At 47.2% G+C, this 14565-nt stretch overlaps 1 protein-coding gene across 1 annotated transcript in view; it reads left to right on the forward strand.

The window, feature by feature from the left end:
* Positions 1-6163: 6163 nt before the first annotated feature.
* Positions 6164-14565, forward strand: part of LOC311226136 (33 kDa inner dynein arm light chain, axonemal-like) — a gene marked incomplete at both ends in the record, with an annotated part of 48218 nt that continues 39816 nt past the window's right edge. Inside the window, 2 exons of the mRNA XM_084311510.1 lie at positions 6164-6178; positions 7668-7693. Coding sequence (XP_084167636.1) covers positions 6164-6178; positions 7668-7693 — 41 coding nt within the window. The remainder of the gene's footprint in view (positions 6179-7667; positions 7694-14565) is intronic.

Below are 14565 nucleotides of genomic sequence, written 5' to 3' on the forward strand. Positions count from 1 at the left end.
ACCTTGTTTGAAAGAAAAGTGTTACCAAAAGTCATGTTGACACAAAGACGTATGTTTATTATTAATCCTCCGTGTTTAGATTAGTGATCTGGAGAAGAAGACGCGGGTGAAGGAGAGGAAGCTGCATGAGGCGAAGGCTAACTGTGGAGAGGAGAGGGAGAGGGAGAATGAGAGGAGAGAGGCAGAGGAGAGGAAGCGTCAGGAAGAGGTGGAAAGCCGGAAGAACACCCTCATTGATCTGAAGGTGAGGAGCACAAGCACATGATAAACCTGTTATGTTGGAAGAATCAGACAACACGTAGTTTCAGCATGTCGGTTTTTACTGAACTCAAGACACATGCATTGTCACGTACACCAGAACATCAACGTCAACGTCACGTTCGGCCATATGCCGTAACGTCAACTCAACAGAATAACACGACACTGTCGCAATAGTTAGAACACTAGTTAAAGTGCTGGCACTCGCTAGAGTACCAGACGTAACATTTCCCCCCCCTTCACTCAACCTAGGAGTGATACTCAGTCTCAAAGTCATTCAGGTGTGCAGGCCTGTTGCGCGCTCGGAGTGGGCGGGGCCCGGGCACTGCAACAGCCAACGGCGGAGGTCCCGCAGCCTCAGGCTGAGCCGCGGGTGCTGGGGCTGCAACATCATCAAATTGTCTGTCCTGCAGAGCTATAGCCGCGGGTGCTGGGGCTGCAACGTCATTGAATCGTCTGTCCTGCAGAGCTACAGCCGCGGGCACACCCTGTCCCGGGGCAGCGGGAGCCTGCACCCTGCGCAGTCGGCCAGCATGCCAACGCGTCCCATCAGCCAGCCTGAATGAGGCCGGGCCAAGCTGCTGTCTGACCTGGACCGGGTCAGACCAGAATGACCGGAGCTTGTTGTCCCGGTGGGGTCGCCGAATCCTGACCCAGTCTGAGACGGCGATGGTAGGTGGTCTCGCATGTCGGGTCCTGTCGAAACGGTCCTTCATCCGGCGCTGGCGTGCGTTGACTGTGGCTTGAAGCGGGTGGGCTGGAGCCTGAGCCGGAGTAGGGCGCAGCCTGTCCAGGGGCAGCTGAAACTCGCGCCCTAGCATGAGGGAGGCTGGGGAGACGCCTGTGGTGGCATGTTGAGTGGCCCTGTAGTGCAGGAGCGTCTGTTGGAGACCGTTGATGAATGTGCACCCTTGTGCCAGGTGGGCCCTGATGCCATTCTTCAGGGATTGGTTCAGCCGTTCCACCCCCCCGTTCGCAGCCGGGTTGTAGAACGACGTGCGGATATGACGTATCCCCTTACCCCCCAGGTAGGAGGCCAGTTCGTGGGAGATCATTTGGGGCCCATTGTCTGTCGTGATCCTCTTGGGCAGGCCCCAGCGTGTGAACAGGGACTCGAGAATCTCAATCAGCACCCCGGCTGTGACCGAGCCCACGGGCGCCACCTCAGGCCACTTGGAGTGGAGGTCGTAGATCACAACGAGGAAACGCTGGTGATGCGGTACCCCGTGCAGTTCACCACAGACGTCGAGCTGCAGGTGCTCCCAGGGTTGGGACGGCCAGTCCAATGGCTGCATGGGTGGGGGCGGGGCTGGGGCCCTGGTCTTCCCGCTCAGAAGACAGGCAGTACAGTCCTTGACCAGGGTCTCGATTTCCCTGTCGATGCCTGGCCACCACACCAAGTCACGACACCGCTGTTTGAGCCTGACTATGCCCAAGTGGCCCTCGTGCGCCATAGCAAGGACACGCGCCCGAAGGACACTCGGGACCACAGTACAGAGCCCACGAGCGACGCAGGAGTCGTTCCAGCATGACAACTCGTCCCGGAGTCTGCTATAGGGAAGCAGCTCGTCAGGTGTCCTCGCCGGCCAACCCTGCCTGATGTAGGTTGAGAGCGCAGAGAGGACAGGGTCAGCAGACGAGGCGTCCTGGAGCTCCTGCAGCGATACTGTCTCTTGGAGGGGAGTGTGGAGGAGCTGGACCAGGTCATGCTCAGCCTGATCCCGATCGGGAGTCGAGGGCGGGGCCGTGGGGGAACTGGGGATGGTGCGTGACAGTAGGTCAGCTACTACGTTGTCCCGGCCCGGCGTGAATTGCAAACCGAAGTTGTACTGCTGCAGGCGGTCAGCCCAGCGGTGGAGGCGGAGCGGTTTGTGGCCAGTGCCTGACGTGGCGAGGAGGGTAGTGAGAGCCTGGTGGTCCGTCCTAAGCGTGAATGAGCGGCCGTAGAGGTACATATGCCAGCGCTCACATGCCCAGATGCAGGCCAGGGCCTCTCGCTCCCCCACTGAGTACCTCTGTTCTGTGGGGCTAAGGGCCCGTGAAGCGAAAGCGACCGGCCTCTCCACACCCCCGTGCAGCTGTGACAGTACCGCGCCCACGGCTGCGGCGGAGGCGTCACACGTGACGAGGGTGGTGCTGTCTAGGTCGAAAAACGCCAGGACTGGTGATGAGGTGAGCTGGGACTTGAGGAGGCGCACAGCCTTCGAGCAGGCAGGCGTCCAGAGCCAGGGCTCGTCCTGCTTCAACAGCTTCCGCAGCGGTGCAGTTGTGTCGGAGTAGTGTGGCAGGAAGCGGAGGTAGTACGCCGTCATGCCCAGGAAAGAGGCCACCTGGGCCGCTGAGGTGGGCTCTGGGACACTGTGTATGGCCTCTGTGTTTGACTGGAGCGGGTACATGCCGTCAGCCGAGAGGCGGAACCCAACAAAGTCAATGGTCGTGGTGGCAAAGACACACTTCTCGCCGTTGAGTGTGAGGTGGTGCTTCGCCATCGCACTTAAGACACTGTGGAGGCTCGCGTCGTGACTCTCGGCGTTGGCCCCGTGCACCACGATGTCATCGAGGTAGATGGCCACCCCGGGGATTCCGGCGAAGACGGAGGCCATGATCTTTTGGAAGCAGCTGGGGGCGGAGCTTAAGCCAAAAGCCATGCGTTTGTAACGGAAGACCCCCCTGTGGGTGATGAACGCGGTGAGGTTGCGGCTCTCTGGGTGTAGTGGCACCTGGAGGTACCCCTGACGAAGGTCCAGCTTAGAGAACACCTTGGACCCGTGGAACTGGGCGGTGAGCTCCTCTGTGGTTGGCAGGGGGTATTTATCAGGGACGATGGCCTTGTTTACCGCTCTCATGTCCACGCAGAGTCGCAGGTCCCCTGTCTTCTTCTTTGCTACCACCAAGTTGGAGATCCAGGGTGACGCGTTCACCTGTTCGATGATGTCGTCGTCCAGCATCTTCTGTAACTCGGTGGCGATGCCCCCACGGAGAGCCAGGGGGGAGCGGCGAAGGGGCTGGATGACCGGAGTCACTTTTTGGTCTAGCAGGGGCTGGTGAGCGAAACCCTGGAGGCAGCCCACGCCGTTGAACAGTGCCGGCCACTGTTGCTGCCAGGAGACAGCGGTGACGGTGTGGATCTCTGAGCCTGTGGTGTCCAGCAGAGAGAAACCGAGGCCACTGAAGAGGTCGAGGCCGAGGAGGTTGGTCCCTCGGCGTGCGATGTTGAAATTGAAGGCAGGCAGTGTCCTTTCTCCGTACCTCACCGGCAGCTGGAGGGAGCCAACGATGTCAATCTTGGAGTCGGCGTAGCCTTGCAGGGTGGTGGTGGGCGGGCCCAGTGGTTTGTGGGAGAAGAATTGAGAGTATGTCGCCCAATTCAATAGAGACACTGTGGCTCCAGTGTCGAGGAGGAGGGGCAGTGTGATGTCACCAACCACCAATGAGCATGTTTTGAATGGCACTCGTCCTGAGCTGACATTATGGATGATAGTGGTCGGTGGCTTGGAAGCGCTAGCTGGGGCTGACCTGCAGACCTTTTGGAAGTGGTTTAGCCTCCTGCAGTTGGAGCAGGCTTTGCCACGGGCAGGGCAGGTCTGGGCTCTGGAGTTGTGTGAAAGGGAGCCACAATTCCCGCACGGCTGGCGTGAGCGGTCACGTGACTGGGAGGCTAGCAGTATATTGTCCCCGCCGTCGTCTGCACTCACATTGAGGAGGGACACCCTTGAGCTGAGCGTGCTCGCAGCCTCTACTGGCATGTGTGTGTTGGGGCGGGGGGAGGTAGACAAACTAGCTGCACAGTTCATAGCAGATTCCACCTGCACTGCTAGTCTAATAGCTACTGCTAATGTCAGCTCGTCATTTTCCAACAGTAGTCTTTCCCTGATTTTATCACTGTCAGTGTTCAATATGAGTTGGTCTCTCACCATTTCATCCTGTAATGCCCCGAATTTGCATGAGCTAGCCAAGCCCCGTAGGTCCGCGACGTACTGCGTTATTGACTCGCCAGTACGTTGATGTCTCCGTCGGAACACAACTCGACGGAGGAGTGCAGTCTGTGGAGTGGCGAAATGTCCCTTTAGGAGCGCCACCACCGACGTATATGTGTCACTGTCTAATGTGCAGAGCGTTTCACACACACGCTGTCCCTCCACGCCTAAACAGTGCTGTAGTAATGCACGTTTTCTCACCGCGGACAAGTCCAAACCGGTAGCCAGGATATACGTCTCGAACGAGGAAATCCAACGCGCCCACGGGACGGGCGGCTCACCGGGCAGCGGTAGGAAGGGTGGAGGGGGTGGGATAGATAATTCAGCCATCTCTCGTCGCCAATGTTATGTTGGAAGAATCAGACAACACGTAGTTTCAGCATGTCGGTTTTTACTGAACTCAAGACACATGCATTGTCACGTACACCAGAACATCAACGTCAACGTCACGTTCGGCCATATGCCGTAACGTCAACTCAACAGAATAACACGACACTGTCGCAATAGTTAGAACACTAGTTAAAGTGCTGGCACTCGCTAGAGTACCAGACGTAACAAAACCTTGACGGAATAGCACTTAAAGTTCCTCCATTCAAGATGATACTTGACAAAGAGTTAAACGGCATTTACTTTAGGGATGTTCTTAAAAGTTTTAAAAGTAAATGGCTGTATTTATATAGCGCTTTATAAAAGTAAACGTAGTAGTTCAAGTTTTCAAGTTTTGTTTTATTTGTCACATGGTACATCATGTACATTACAGTGAACTGCTTGGTTCTGTATGAGCCCCCTGATCATGTGCTTCATACAGTCAAACAAATGTAAAAAGAATAAAGACCAAACACTAAAATATACAATATACAAACTAAAGTGCAAAATGCAAACAATGAGGTACAGAATGCAAACTTTTTTAAATGCTAAAATGTACACAGGGTTTGATTTCATGTGCTTGGGAGTGTTCATTCCTCAAAGTATCATAGACGACTCTAAACAAGTATTTAGCTATTGGTCCATTCCTGCTAGCTCTGTTACTCGGTCGACAGCAAGCGGATGCGAGGTATAATAAATGTTGACACTACTCTCTAGACTCTATAGAGCAAACACGACACCACACCGGTTTTTTAATGCATTCTGGAGGTGCTGTGAGTTGTGTGTGTGGAGACCACATTTACGGTGGCCAGTTTCGAAATGCATGCCTCCCCCGTAGGTGCTCTTTGAGATTGGTTTTGAATGTGGGTAGTGGTGGGAGCATCACGTTCTGTTCTCCCCAAACCCCACGAGAAAATGTTAGTTTAAACACTACTTATTAGGGATGTCCGATATTATCGGCCGACCGATATTATTGGCCGATATCGGCAGTAAAATGTGATATCGGAAAATATCGGTATCGGTAAAAAAAAAGAAAAACAATAACAATTTTTCTTTTTTTTTTTACATTTATTTAACCTTTATTTACCCAGGCAAGCAAGTAAGAACCAATTCTTATTTTATTTATTGTCAAAAGTATGCATGTTGGTTTAATTCAACAACAAGAGATATGTAATGTTAATTTTTACTTTTTTAATTATCATATTTTGCACAGATAATGCTTACATTTAGAAAGCCTTTTGAATGCATCCAGTGAAATTATTAGTTACCTGAAATTATTCAGTTTTTTTGGGGGGAAACCCTGCATATATCGGTATCGGTTGATATCGGTATCGGTATCGGTATCGAAATTAAGAGTTGGACAATATCGGAATATCGGTATCGGTAAAAAAGCCAATATCGAGCATCCCTACTACTTATACTAGTAGTCAACAACGTTTTAATTCATGGTAGAGTTGAAGTAAACCTAATAATGTCAACCAACGAGGAAAAGAAGAAGAAAGTACAAGGACGCGCCGCAATTGAAACTCGCTCAGCGACAAACAAACGGGACGAGCCGCACCATGAAGACGCAGAGGGTGAACTTGAACTTGACGCTGGGTGGTCGCGACGAGGCGAGTCAATGGGAAAATATCGCTGCCCGTGTGGTTCGCGATGTGACTGAAAAGATAAGTGCACCGATGGACCTAAAGCTTACTGCCCTGATTGCAACACTGGAGGGCTTTAATAGCCGACTGTCGGACAATACCAAACGCATTACAGAGGCGGAATCCCGCATCTCAGCGGCCCAATAACAGCCTGTTCCAGCTGCTGAGGTCAGGCAGACGCCTGCGAACCCCAGCTACTAGGACAGAGCGGCTTAGGCTCAGCTTCTTCCCCCAGGCCATCAGAGCCCTGAACAATGAACACTGAGTGCTCAGAACATTGAACTATCCACACACAAGCACACATGAACACACACATGACATGCACGCTGTGCACGCTCACACACGAGCAGCCACTTAACACTTTAACATGAGCGGGCACACACTCATGTCGCACACACGCACACTTATGGCCAAAAGGAAAGGACACTTTAAATTAGAATAACAGGAACAGTGTATTGCACTACCAAAGCTAACTAGCATGTCCCATATGCTCTGTAAATAACTATGTACAGATACCGAGATGTCACTCCATGTTACCTGTTACCTGTTTACTGCACAATGTTGTTTTTTAAAAAAATTTATTCTATTATGTTGTACCACTGTATTGCACATCGTTGCGGGCAAGACCACCCGCATTTCATTGTATACCTGTATGCCGTGACAATTAAAACTCTTGACTTGTTGACTTGACTTGAGGACAACACATCAACAATAGAAAACGGACTGAAAGAGCTGGAAAAAACAGTGACGACTAATGCAACAGCGGGCGGAAGATGCCGACAATCAAAGCCGACGTGAAAAAGCGTTTGTATCATGGGTCTGAAAGAGGGGACAGAGGGCACACAACCTGTCAAATTCTTCGAGACCATGGCTTCCAACTCTGCTTAATATCGATACAGAAAAAGGCAGTGTGAAGATTGACAGGTGTCGTAGGGCTGCAGGAGAAATCCAGCCTAATAAAACCAGACCTGTGGTCATAAATTATACTTCACATAAGGTTCTGTACTGTAACTATTATGAGACAGTAAGTTTGTAATTTTTGTTTACACCATATATCAACAGACCATTTTTCTTTATACATGAGAAACATTTGACTTCTGAGTATCACACAATAGTCGTTTCTGGAAAATGAATGCCAAATCGCTCACATAAAATAAGGATTCCAACTCATTAGCTGAAGGATGACGATGCAAAATGTCCCCTATTATATATAGGACATGAGGTGGTAATTCTCCGACAATGGCCTTAAAGATAAACAGATACCAATGATTATTGAGTATTGGATTATGCTTATTCTGAATTGACCCTTTCATTGGCCTTGAGGAAAACGAGGTTTCATGTATCTAGCTGTGGGCGTAGCTGTTTCCTGCTCACAGACTTCTCTGTAAGACCTTCTTCCATTTGTCTTCCTCTTCTTCAGGCCAAGCTGGCGAGTATCTTCAGCAAGTGACTTCAACACCAACGGTGTCATCAAATAGTGTGCTAGTTGTATGCTCCCATTGCACCCGCATCCCCCCAGACAACTTTCCATGCCACCTGGCTCTGCCCACCTGTTCAAGACTTCTGGAATTCCGTCATCTGTCAGTAAGAAAAAGCAAAAAAAAAAAAGGAATTGTGTGCTTGTTCTAATTGTTCCCAAACCACATAGTAATATAACCCAAAAGAAACATCCCAGACTACACTGGTATAGGGATGGGTACCGAATTCGGTACTTTTGAGGTACCGAACCGCAACACGTCGGTACTACAGAGTATCGATTCAAGTGAGATACAAAAAAAATCCAATTTTTATTTTTATTTTTTTACCTTTTTTCTTCTTCATGTCAACGTTCACACGCACAATATATGTTTACCTAGGATTTGACTTGATTCAACAACAAAGCAGTCGGAGCAATGGCAAGCCGAAAACGGTCGAAATTGTAGTTATTTGAAGTTTGGATTTTACACTGGTATAATTGTTGTCCTTTGTTAACTCGTCATCACTGTAAATGAGGGAAACCTCAGTGCTTTCACGAGTATAAATAAAGGTTTGAAATGAAATAATTAGTTACATATCATTCCCTCAGTATACGGTTAAAAATAGTCACAGCCTCTTGAACTTCAAGAGATTATTACATTTATAACATATGAATGAAAAATGAATTCCTTCCCTTTCACTGGGTCCTACTAATCACCACAAAGTACCAGAAAATACCCCAAAATACCCCAAAGTACCCCAAAGTATACCCCAAAATACCCCAAAGTACCCCATAATACCCCAAAGTACCCCAAAATACCCCAAAGTACCCTAAAATACCCCAAAGTACCCTAAAGTACCCCAAAATACCCCAAAGTACCCAAAAATAGCCCAAATTATACCCCAAAAATACCCCAAAGTATACCCTAAAATACCCCAGAATATCCCAAAGTACCCCATAATACCCCCAAAATACCCCAAAGTACACCTAAATACCCCAAAGTATACCCCAAAATACCCCAAGTACCCAGAAATACCCAAAAATACCCCAAAGTACCCCAAAGTATACCCCCAAAGTATACCCCCAAATACCCCAAAGAACCTCAAAGTTCCCCAAAGTATACCTAAATGTACCACAAAATACTGACTCAGAGGTAGAGCAGGTCAACTAATGATCATATGGTCAATGGTTTGGTCAGTGGTTTGAATCCCAGCTCCTTCTGTTCACATGCCGAAGTGTCCTTGGGCAAGACACTGAACCCTAAATTGCTCCCAATGAGTCTGGCTGCCATTGCATGGATGAGCAGAAACTTCCTGAAATTAAATGGCAGCTAAATTGAGGCCCTGCTCATCGGCTCCAAATCCACCCTCACCAAATCACAAAACACCCCAGTTCCAAACATCACCATCGACGGCTTCCCTGTACCCTTCTCCCCCCAAGTAAAAAGCCTTGCTGTCATCCTGGACGGTTCCCTCTCCTTTGCACCACACATCAAAAACATCACCCGGTCTGCCTTCTTTCACCTCCGTAATATCTCCAGACTCCGCCCATCCCTGTCCCAATCGAATACAGAAACCCTGGTCCACTCATTTGTCACATCCCGGATCGATTACTGCAACGCTCCTCACCGGCCTTCCCACTGTGGTAGAACTGGTTTTCCCCCACCACCCCAAATTGTAATTAACCCCTCCCTGACAGACAGCCCATTGTCCCCCAATATCCAAGTTCTGTCTAAACCTGTCTAACCGTCAACCCTACTTGCCTGTCACCACCCCAAGCGCGCCCCCCCCCCCGGAGCAGAACAAACCACACAACCCACCATTCCAGACAAACCACCTCAAAACACGTCACCCCCCCATCCAAGGACCCGAAACCCCCCCATGGAACAGACCACACCCTTCCAGTCCGACCACTCACAATGGACACACCTCTCACTTCTCTTGTATATAATGGACCCAATGTCATCGATCGAGGAGCTCAGTTGGGTACACTCGGCCAGTGTGCACTCTGAGTCATGCTGCCGTAACTCTGATTTACTTGAACCTATTTTGGTGTATTAAACCCATGTTTTTCAAGTCTACCTGACTGTCTACATTGATTGATCCGGGAACATTTCTCCCACAATTGGCCTCACGGACAACAGGATTTTTTTCTCCGAACCACTGGCAGAATTTCTTCACCTGGCAGCAGAGGAGGGGTATTATTATTATTACGTCGACAACACACGGTAAAGATTAAAGCCTCCGCCCCCCCTTGCCTCTACGCCAGGTGAAGTGGATTTTTGTCATATATATATATGTAAAGAGTTACGGTTGGATGGTGGGTACATTATATGTATTGACTCTGTATGGGTATGTATTTGGTATGTATTGGTATGTATCTGTATTTGGTATGTATTGGTTCTGTGAAGTCGCGTGTGCGCACATTCCTTACCTGTGTGGACAGCAGTGGCGTTGTTAGCCCTGGGCTTCCGGGGCTTTAGCCCCGGATGTTTTTCTCCTAGCCCCGGAGCTTTAAATATTTATTTTTTATTTTTTATTGTTTACATTTTTTATTTGTATTGAATTTTTAGGTGGCAGCATCCCCACTGTGTGCTGAATGTTTGTTAGTGTTTAGTATTTTTTGTTGGTTTTTAGTAGTAGTTTTCATTTCATTCGCCGATTTGTGGACTTTTTTTTTGTGTCCTGAAAGGCGCCTTGCCTTATAAATAAAATGCATTATTATTATTATTATCCAGGAGGGAAAAGACACTTTGGATAGTAGGGACTGCATCTCTGCCTGTCCTGGCCAGGAAACACTTTGCAACTGTGATCTCCTCTGGCAGTAGTTGGATATTGTAATGTATGGCGAGGGGTTGCAGCAATTCCACTGAGAGAAACTGGTCTGAGGCTGGATAACATGCCTGTATGCCTCTCATAAGTTGTTCTCCAACTCATGAGAACCTGCTCTCAAGCTCTTGCAGCATTCTGTCGAGGACTGGATAGAACAGTCTCTGGAGCCTTTCTCACTCACCAAACGGGATCGAATCAGCGCCCCCGGGGATGGGGGGGAGTGTTCTCACTCAGACGGACACACCCCTTTTGGGAGCGAAGCGGCGCTGATTCGTTTTACCCCCCGCTGAACCTGGGACGGTTGGAATAGGTGGTTTCGGATGCAGGCCAGTGGGAGCGGGGGGCGTGACACACACACAACGTCGTTACTGTAATGCTTTTCATGGTTGCTTGAATTTTGGGCAGATAAAACCACACAGCAACAACTGGACAATACCCACAAAAACGATATTTATGGGCAATTTGAGAGTTCAGACCGCAACCAAACAAGCATGTGGAGCCTCACAGCTCAGTGGATGAAAACATGAAGCCACGTTACAAACAGCACTTCCCTGGCTCGCATTAGGCCTGGCCATTTTGTTTGCCATGCTATGTCTATACATTGGTTTCTTGTTCAATGCATTTATTTCTATTAGACCAGTGGTGCCCAACCAGTCGGCCGTGGTCGACCAGTAGATCAATGACATGCAATATAATTGCCACGAGCGATGGGATAATGTGATGAACAGGCTAAGCCAACTAGCTTTAGCCGTTAGCTTAGCGTTTGCCACAATGCTATACTGTTATACTGGCATATTCCATTCACGTTAGCATGTAAGCTAACAAAATCAGCGCTGACGAGACTAAACTCAGCTTTTGGTGTTCAATTGTGTTGATGTTAGTTTTGTTTCATCAACAAATGAGAGGCAGAACACACAGTGAATGTATCCGTTTTGTTTATTGCACGTTCTTTGCTGAAAAATAAGTGCTACAGGCTATACTAGACTAGGCTAAGCTAACTAGCGTTAGCCGTTAGCTTAGCGTTAGCCCTGGGAAACGCTCAAAAGCGAACTCTACAACACCATCCATTCGTGATAAAATGGGGTGGGTTATATTGACAAGGCTTGACAACAGAGGTTCAAATATAACTTCATATTTATTGGTTATTTGTTCATTTTATATCAGCATCCAGTCTCCGCCGTCGTGTTAAGACACTTCCTGTTTACATTTTCGAACGTGACATCGCCTACGGCAAGCGTAAACGCTCAAAACGCAAACCGTAAACAGAACCCGGAGCGAACCAAGACTGAAGTGTGTATACAAACTAGAGGGGGGAGAGGGAGGGGGGAAGTTCGCATCAGATCTCGGAACGGGCTAGAACGGAATGGAATGGAAATGAATGGGTGAGTGAGAAAAGCCCCTCTGTCTCAGCTGATCTCCTGAGCTGAGGTTTGAGCTTGTGCCACAAGATGACTCAACTACATACTCGTCCATCCTTTTCTGCTTCCTCCTTTGGCTGGTAGTATGTTCCTCAATCCCAAGGCCATTACATATGGCCTTTGTCCTGTTATACATGTCCACTGCCATCTCTGAGGTGCGATAACCTTTGAGTGTGTCCTGCACTGTACTTTTAAATAGTACAGATAGGTATTGAAGATGTGCACTTTAACGCAGCAGCACCTGGAGCCATCTATACCCATGTCCAGTGTCCACTGACAAAGACATGCTCATGATACTGTGATAAACTATAAGCTTTAATCAAACCCTGGTTCATTTCCTCGGATAGTCCGGTTGGTTTGGGGTGGTGTGAAAGCTCATTCACTCTTGCAAGTGAACCCTGCTGCGGTTCATTTGAGATGTGAATGCAAAGCGGACCAAAGGCAGGAAAAGACCCAAAAATGTAATATTTTTTTTATGAGAAGACTGAAACATATGTATATAATGAAACACACAATACAGTTTTTTTCCGATTGCTTAAGCACGATTTTGAAAACAGGGCCCGGTGTTTCAAAACACTACACATTATTAGCACAACCACACACACAATTATCAGAACACCTCAGATCCTTTGCTAAATTAAACACTTGTCAAAACTATACACTAATTTATAAAAACTACACGTTGTTACCATATGAAACACACGTTTCATATGACATAATTCTGTTTGAACCAGTTACACACTGCTGTGCTTAACCTAAAACACATTTAGCAATTCTACTTCTCAGTGATTAGAGTAGTGAAGTGAAGTACACAGAGAATGCAAATATACAATAAATTCACCAAACACTACACAAGACCAAGGCTGTAGACTGATGAAAATATAATTTATTTATCTCCATATACCCAAATCAATGATGCAGACTGATGAAAATATATATGTTCTCCATATAACCAAATCAGTCAACATTTCAACATGGATAATCACAACAAAACATGTCCCAGTTTTCATGCTACTACAGTGTGCATAACACTAAGCTCAGCTAATATCAGACAAACATAAAATTCTGTATCCAGTACAGATTAAAATTGCAGTAAAACAAAAATAGAAAAAATTTAAATAGAGTACAGAAAATACTAGACATTATCTCTTTGCCTAGCTGGATCTGGCAAGAGAATTTTTTGTTGTGATTCTCCATGTTGACTGATTTGGGTATATGGAGAGAAAATGTATATTTTCATCAGTCTGCATCATTGGTTGTCTTTCTTGTGTAGTGTTTGGTGAATGTATTGTATATTTTCACGTTCTCTGTGTACAGTACTTCACTCTCCTTCCATTTTGGTTGAAGACAGGTGAACTCACCTGCTGCATTTTTATAGTGCTTAAACCTGATTGGTGTATCTACAATTAAGCAATGGTGTGTTTGTGCATCTGATGGCTGTGTTTAACCAATTGGCTCATATGTGTGGTAATGCAAGTGTGTTTAGTGTTTTGCAAATCACTGTGTGTATTGTTTTGCAAAGTGTGAGGCTGACTGTGCTTATAGGGGTGCAAATCTGGGCCTATCTTTTGCTCCTTGAGTGTAAGGTTTTGATAATTGTGTAATACTTTTGATTTGAGTGTTTATGCAATCGAAGAAAACTGAAAAGACTAGAGATTAACTGTTTATTTCTTTTGTACATACTAGGCTGTGCATATGTTTGTTTGTTTATTTGCTTATGTGTATGATTCTTAACTGTTTTTATTTTGTTATTGGTGTATATGTGTGTATTAGGGGTGTAACGGTACGTGTATTCGTCCCGCGAATTTACGGTACGGCCGTCACGGTGCGGTACGCGCAGCCATTCGACGAATACGCCCCACAGCGCACACACACGAGTCCCACATGCAGGCACTTGTGAGGTCCGTGCGAGAACAGCGCGTGGCACACAGAGTCCCCGACTTCAGTTCAGAGCGGCGAAAGTGCATGGAGAAAGGCACATTTACATTGGAACAGCTGCAGGGTCATTACAGTTTTCTTTCATTTTCTTGTTCGCCCAATAACGTTAACCAAATGAAACCAATGGAAAGAAACACACACGCGTCGCAGACACACACACACGTGCCAACAAACACATCAACATTCTCCCCCGCCGGACTCACAAGCACAGCTCATCAAATAAAAAAAAGAAACATACTTTTACGGACAGATCATCTGAGCTCCACTGTGTTTAAATCCAAATAATCTTCTGCCATTGTTGTAATATGTCATCTGTTCTCTAGTATTCAGTCTCGTCGTGAAGTTAAATTCTCTCTAGAAGTGAAACTGAAACTTAGCAAGGATAAGTTGTTAAAGGGGCAGTAGGCAAGTGGATGCCTGAACACAGAATTACACTAGAATCACTGACTACCACGGCAAGCCTATAGAAAATGATTCTATTTAATAATAATAATTATAATAATTATCATAAATATAATATATTATGTTTATTTTTTTTATTATATTAATAATAATTATTATACTTTTTTTCTTCTGTTGTACCGAACTCGTACCGAACCGTGACCCCAATACCGAGGTACGTACCGAACCGTGTACCGTTACACCCCTAGTGTGTATGTATGTATATGTATATAT

The sequence above is a fragment of the Notolepis coatsorum genome, assembly GCF_963971535.1.
Source record: "Notolepis coatsorum genome assembly, chromosome: 1".
Taxonomy (NCBI): Eukaryota; Metazoa; Chordata; class Actinopteri; order Aulopiformes; family Paralepididae; genus Notolepis; species Notolepis coatsorum.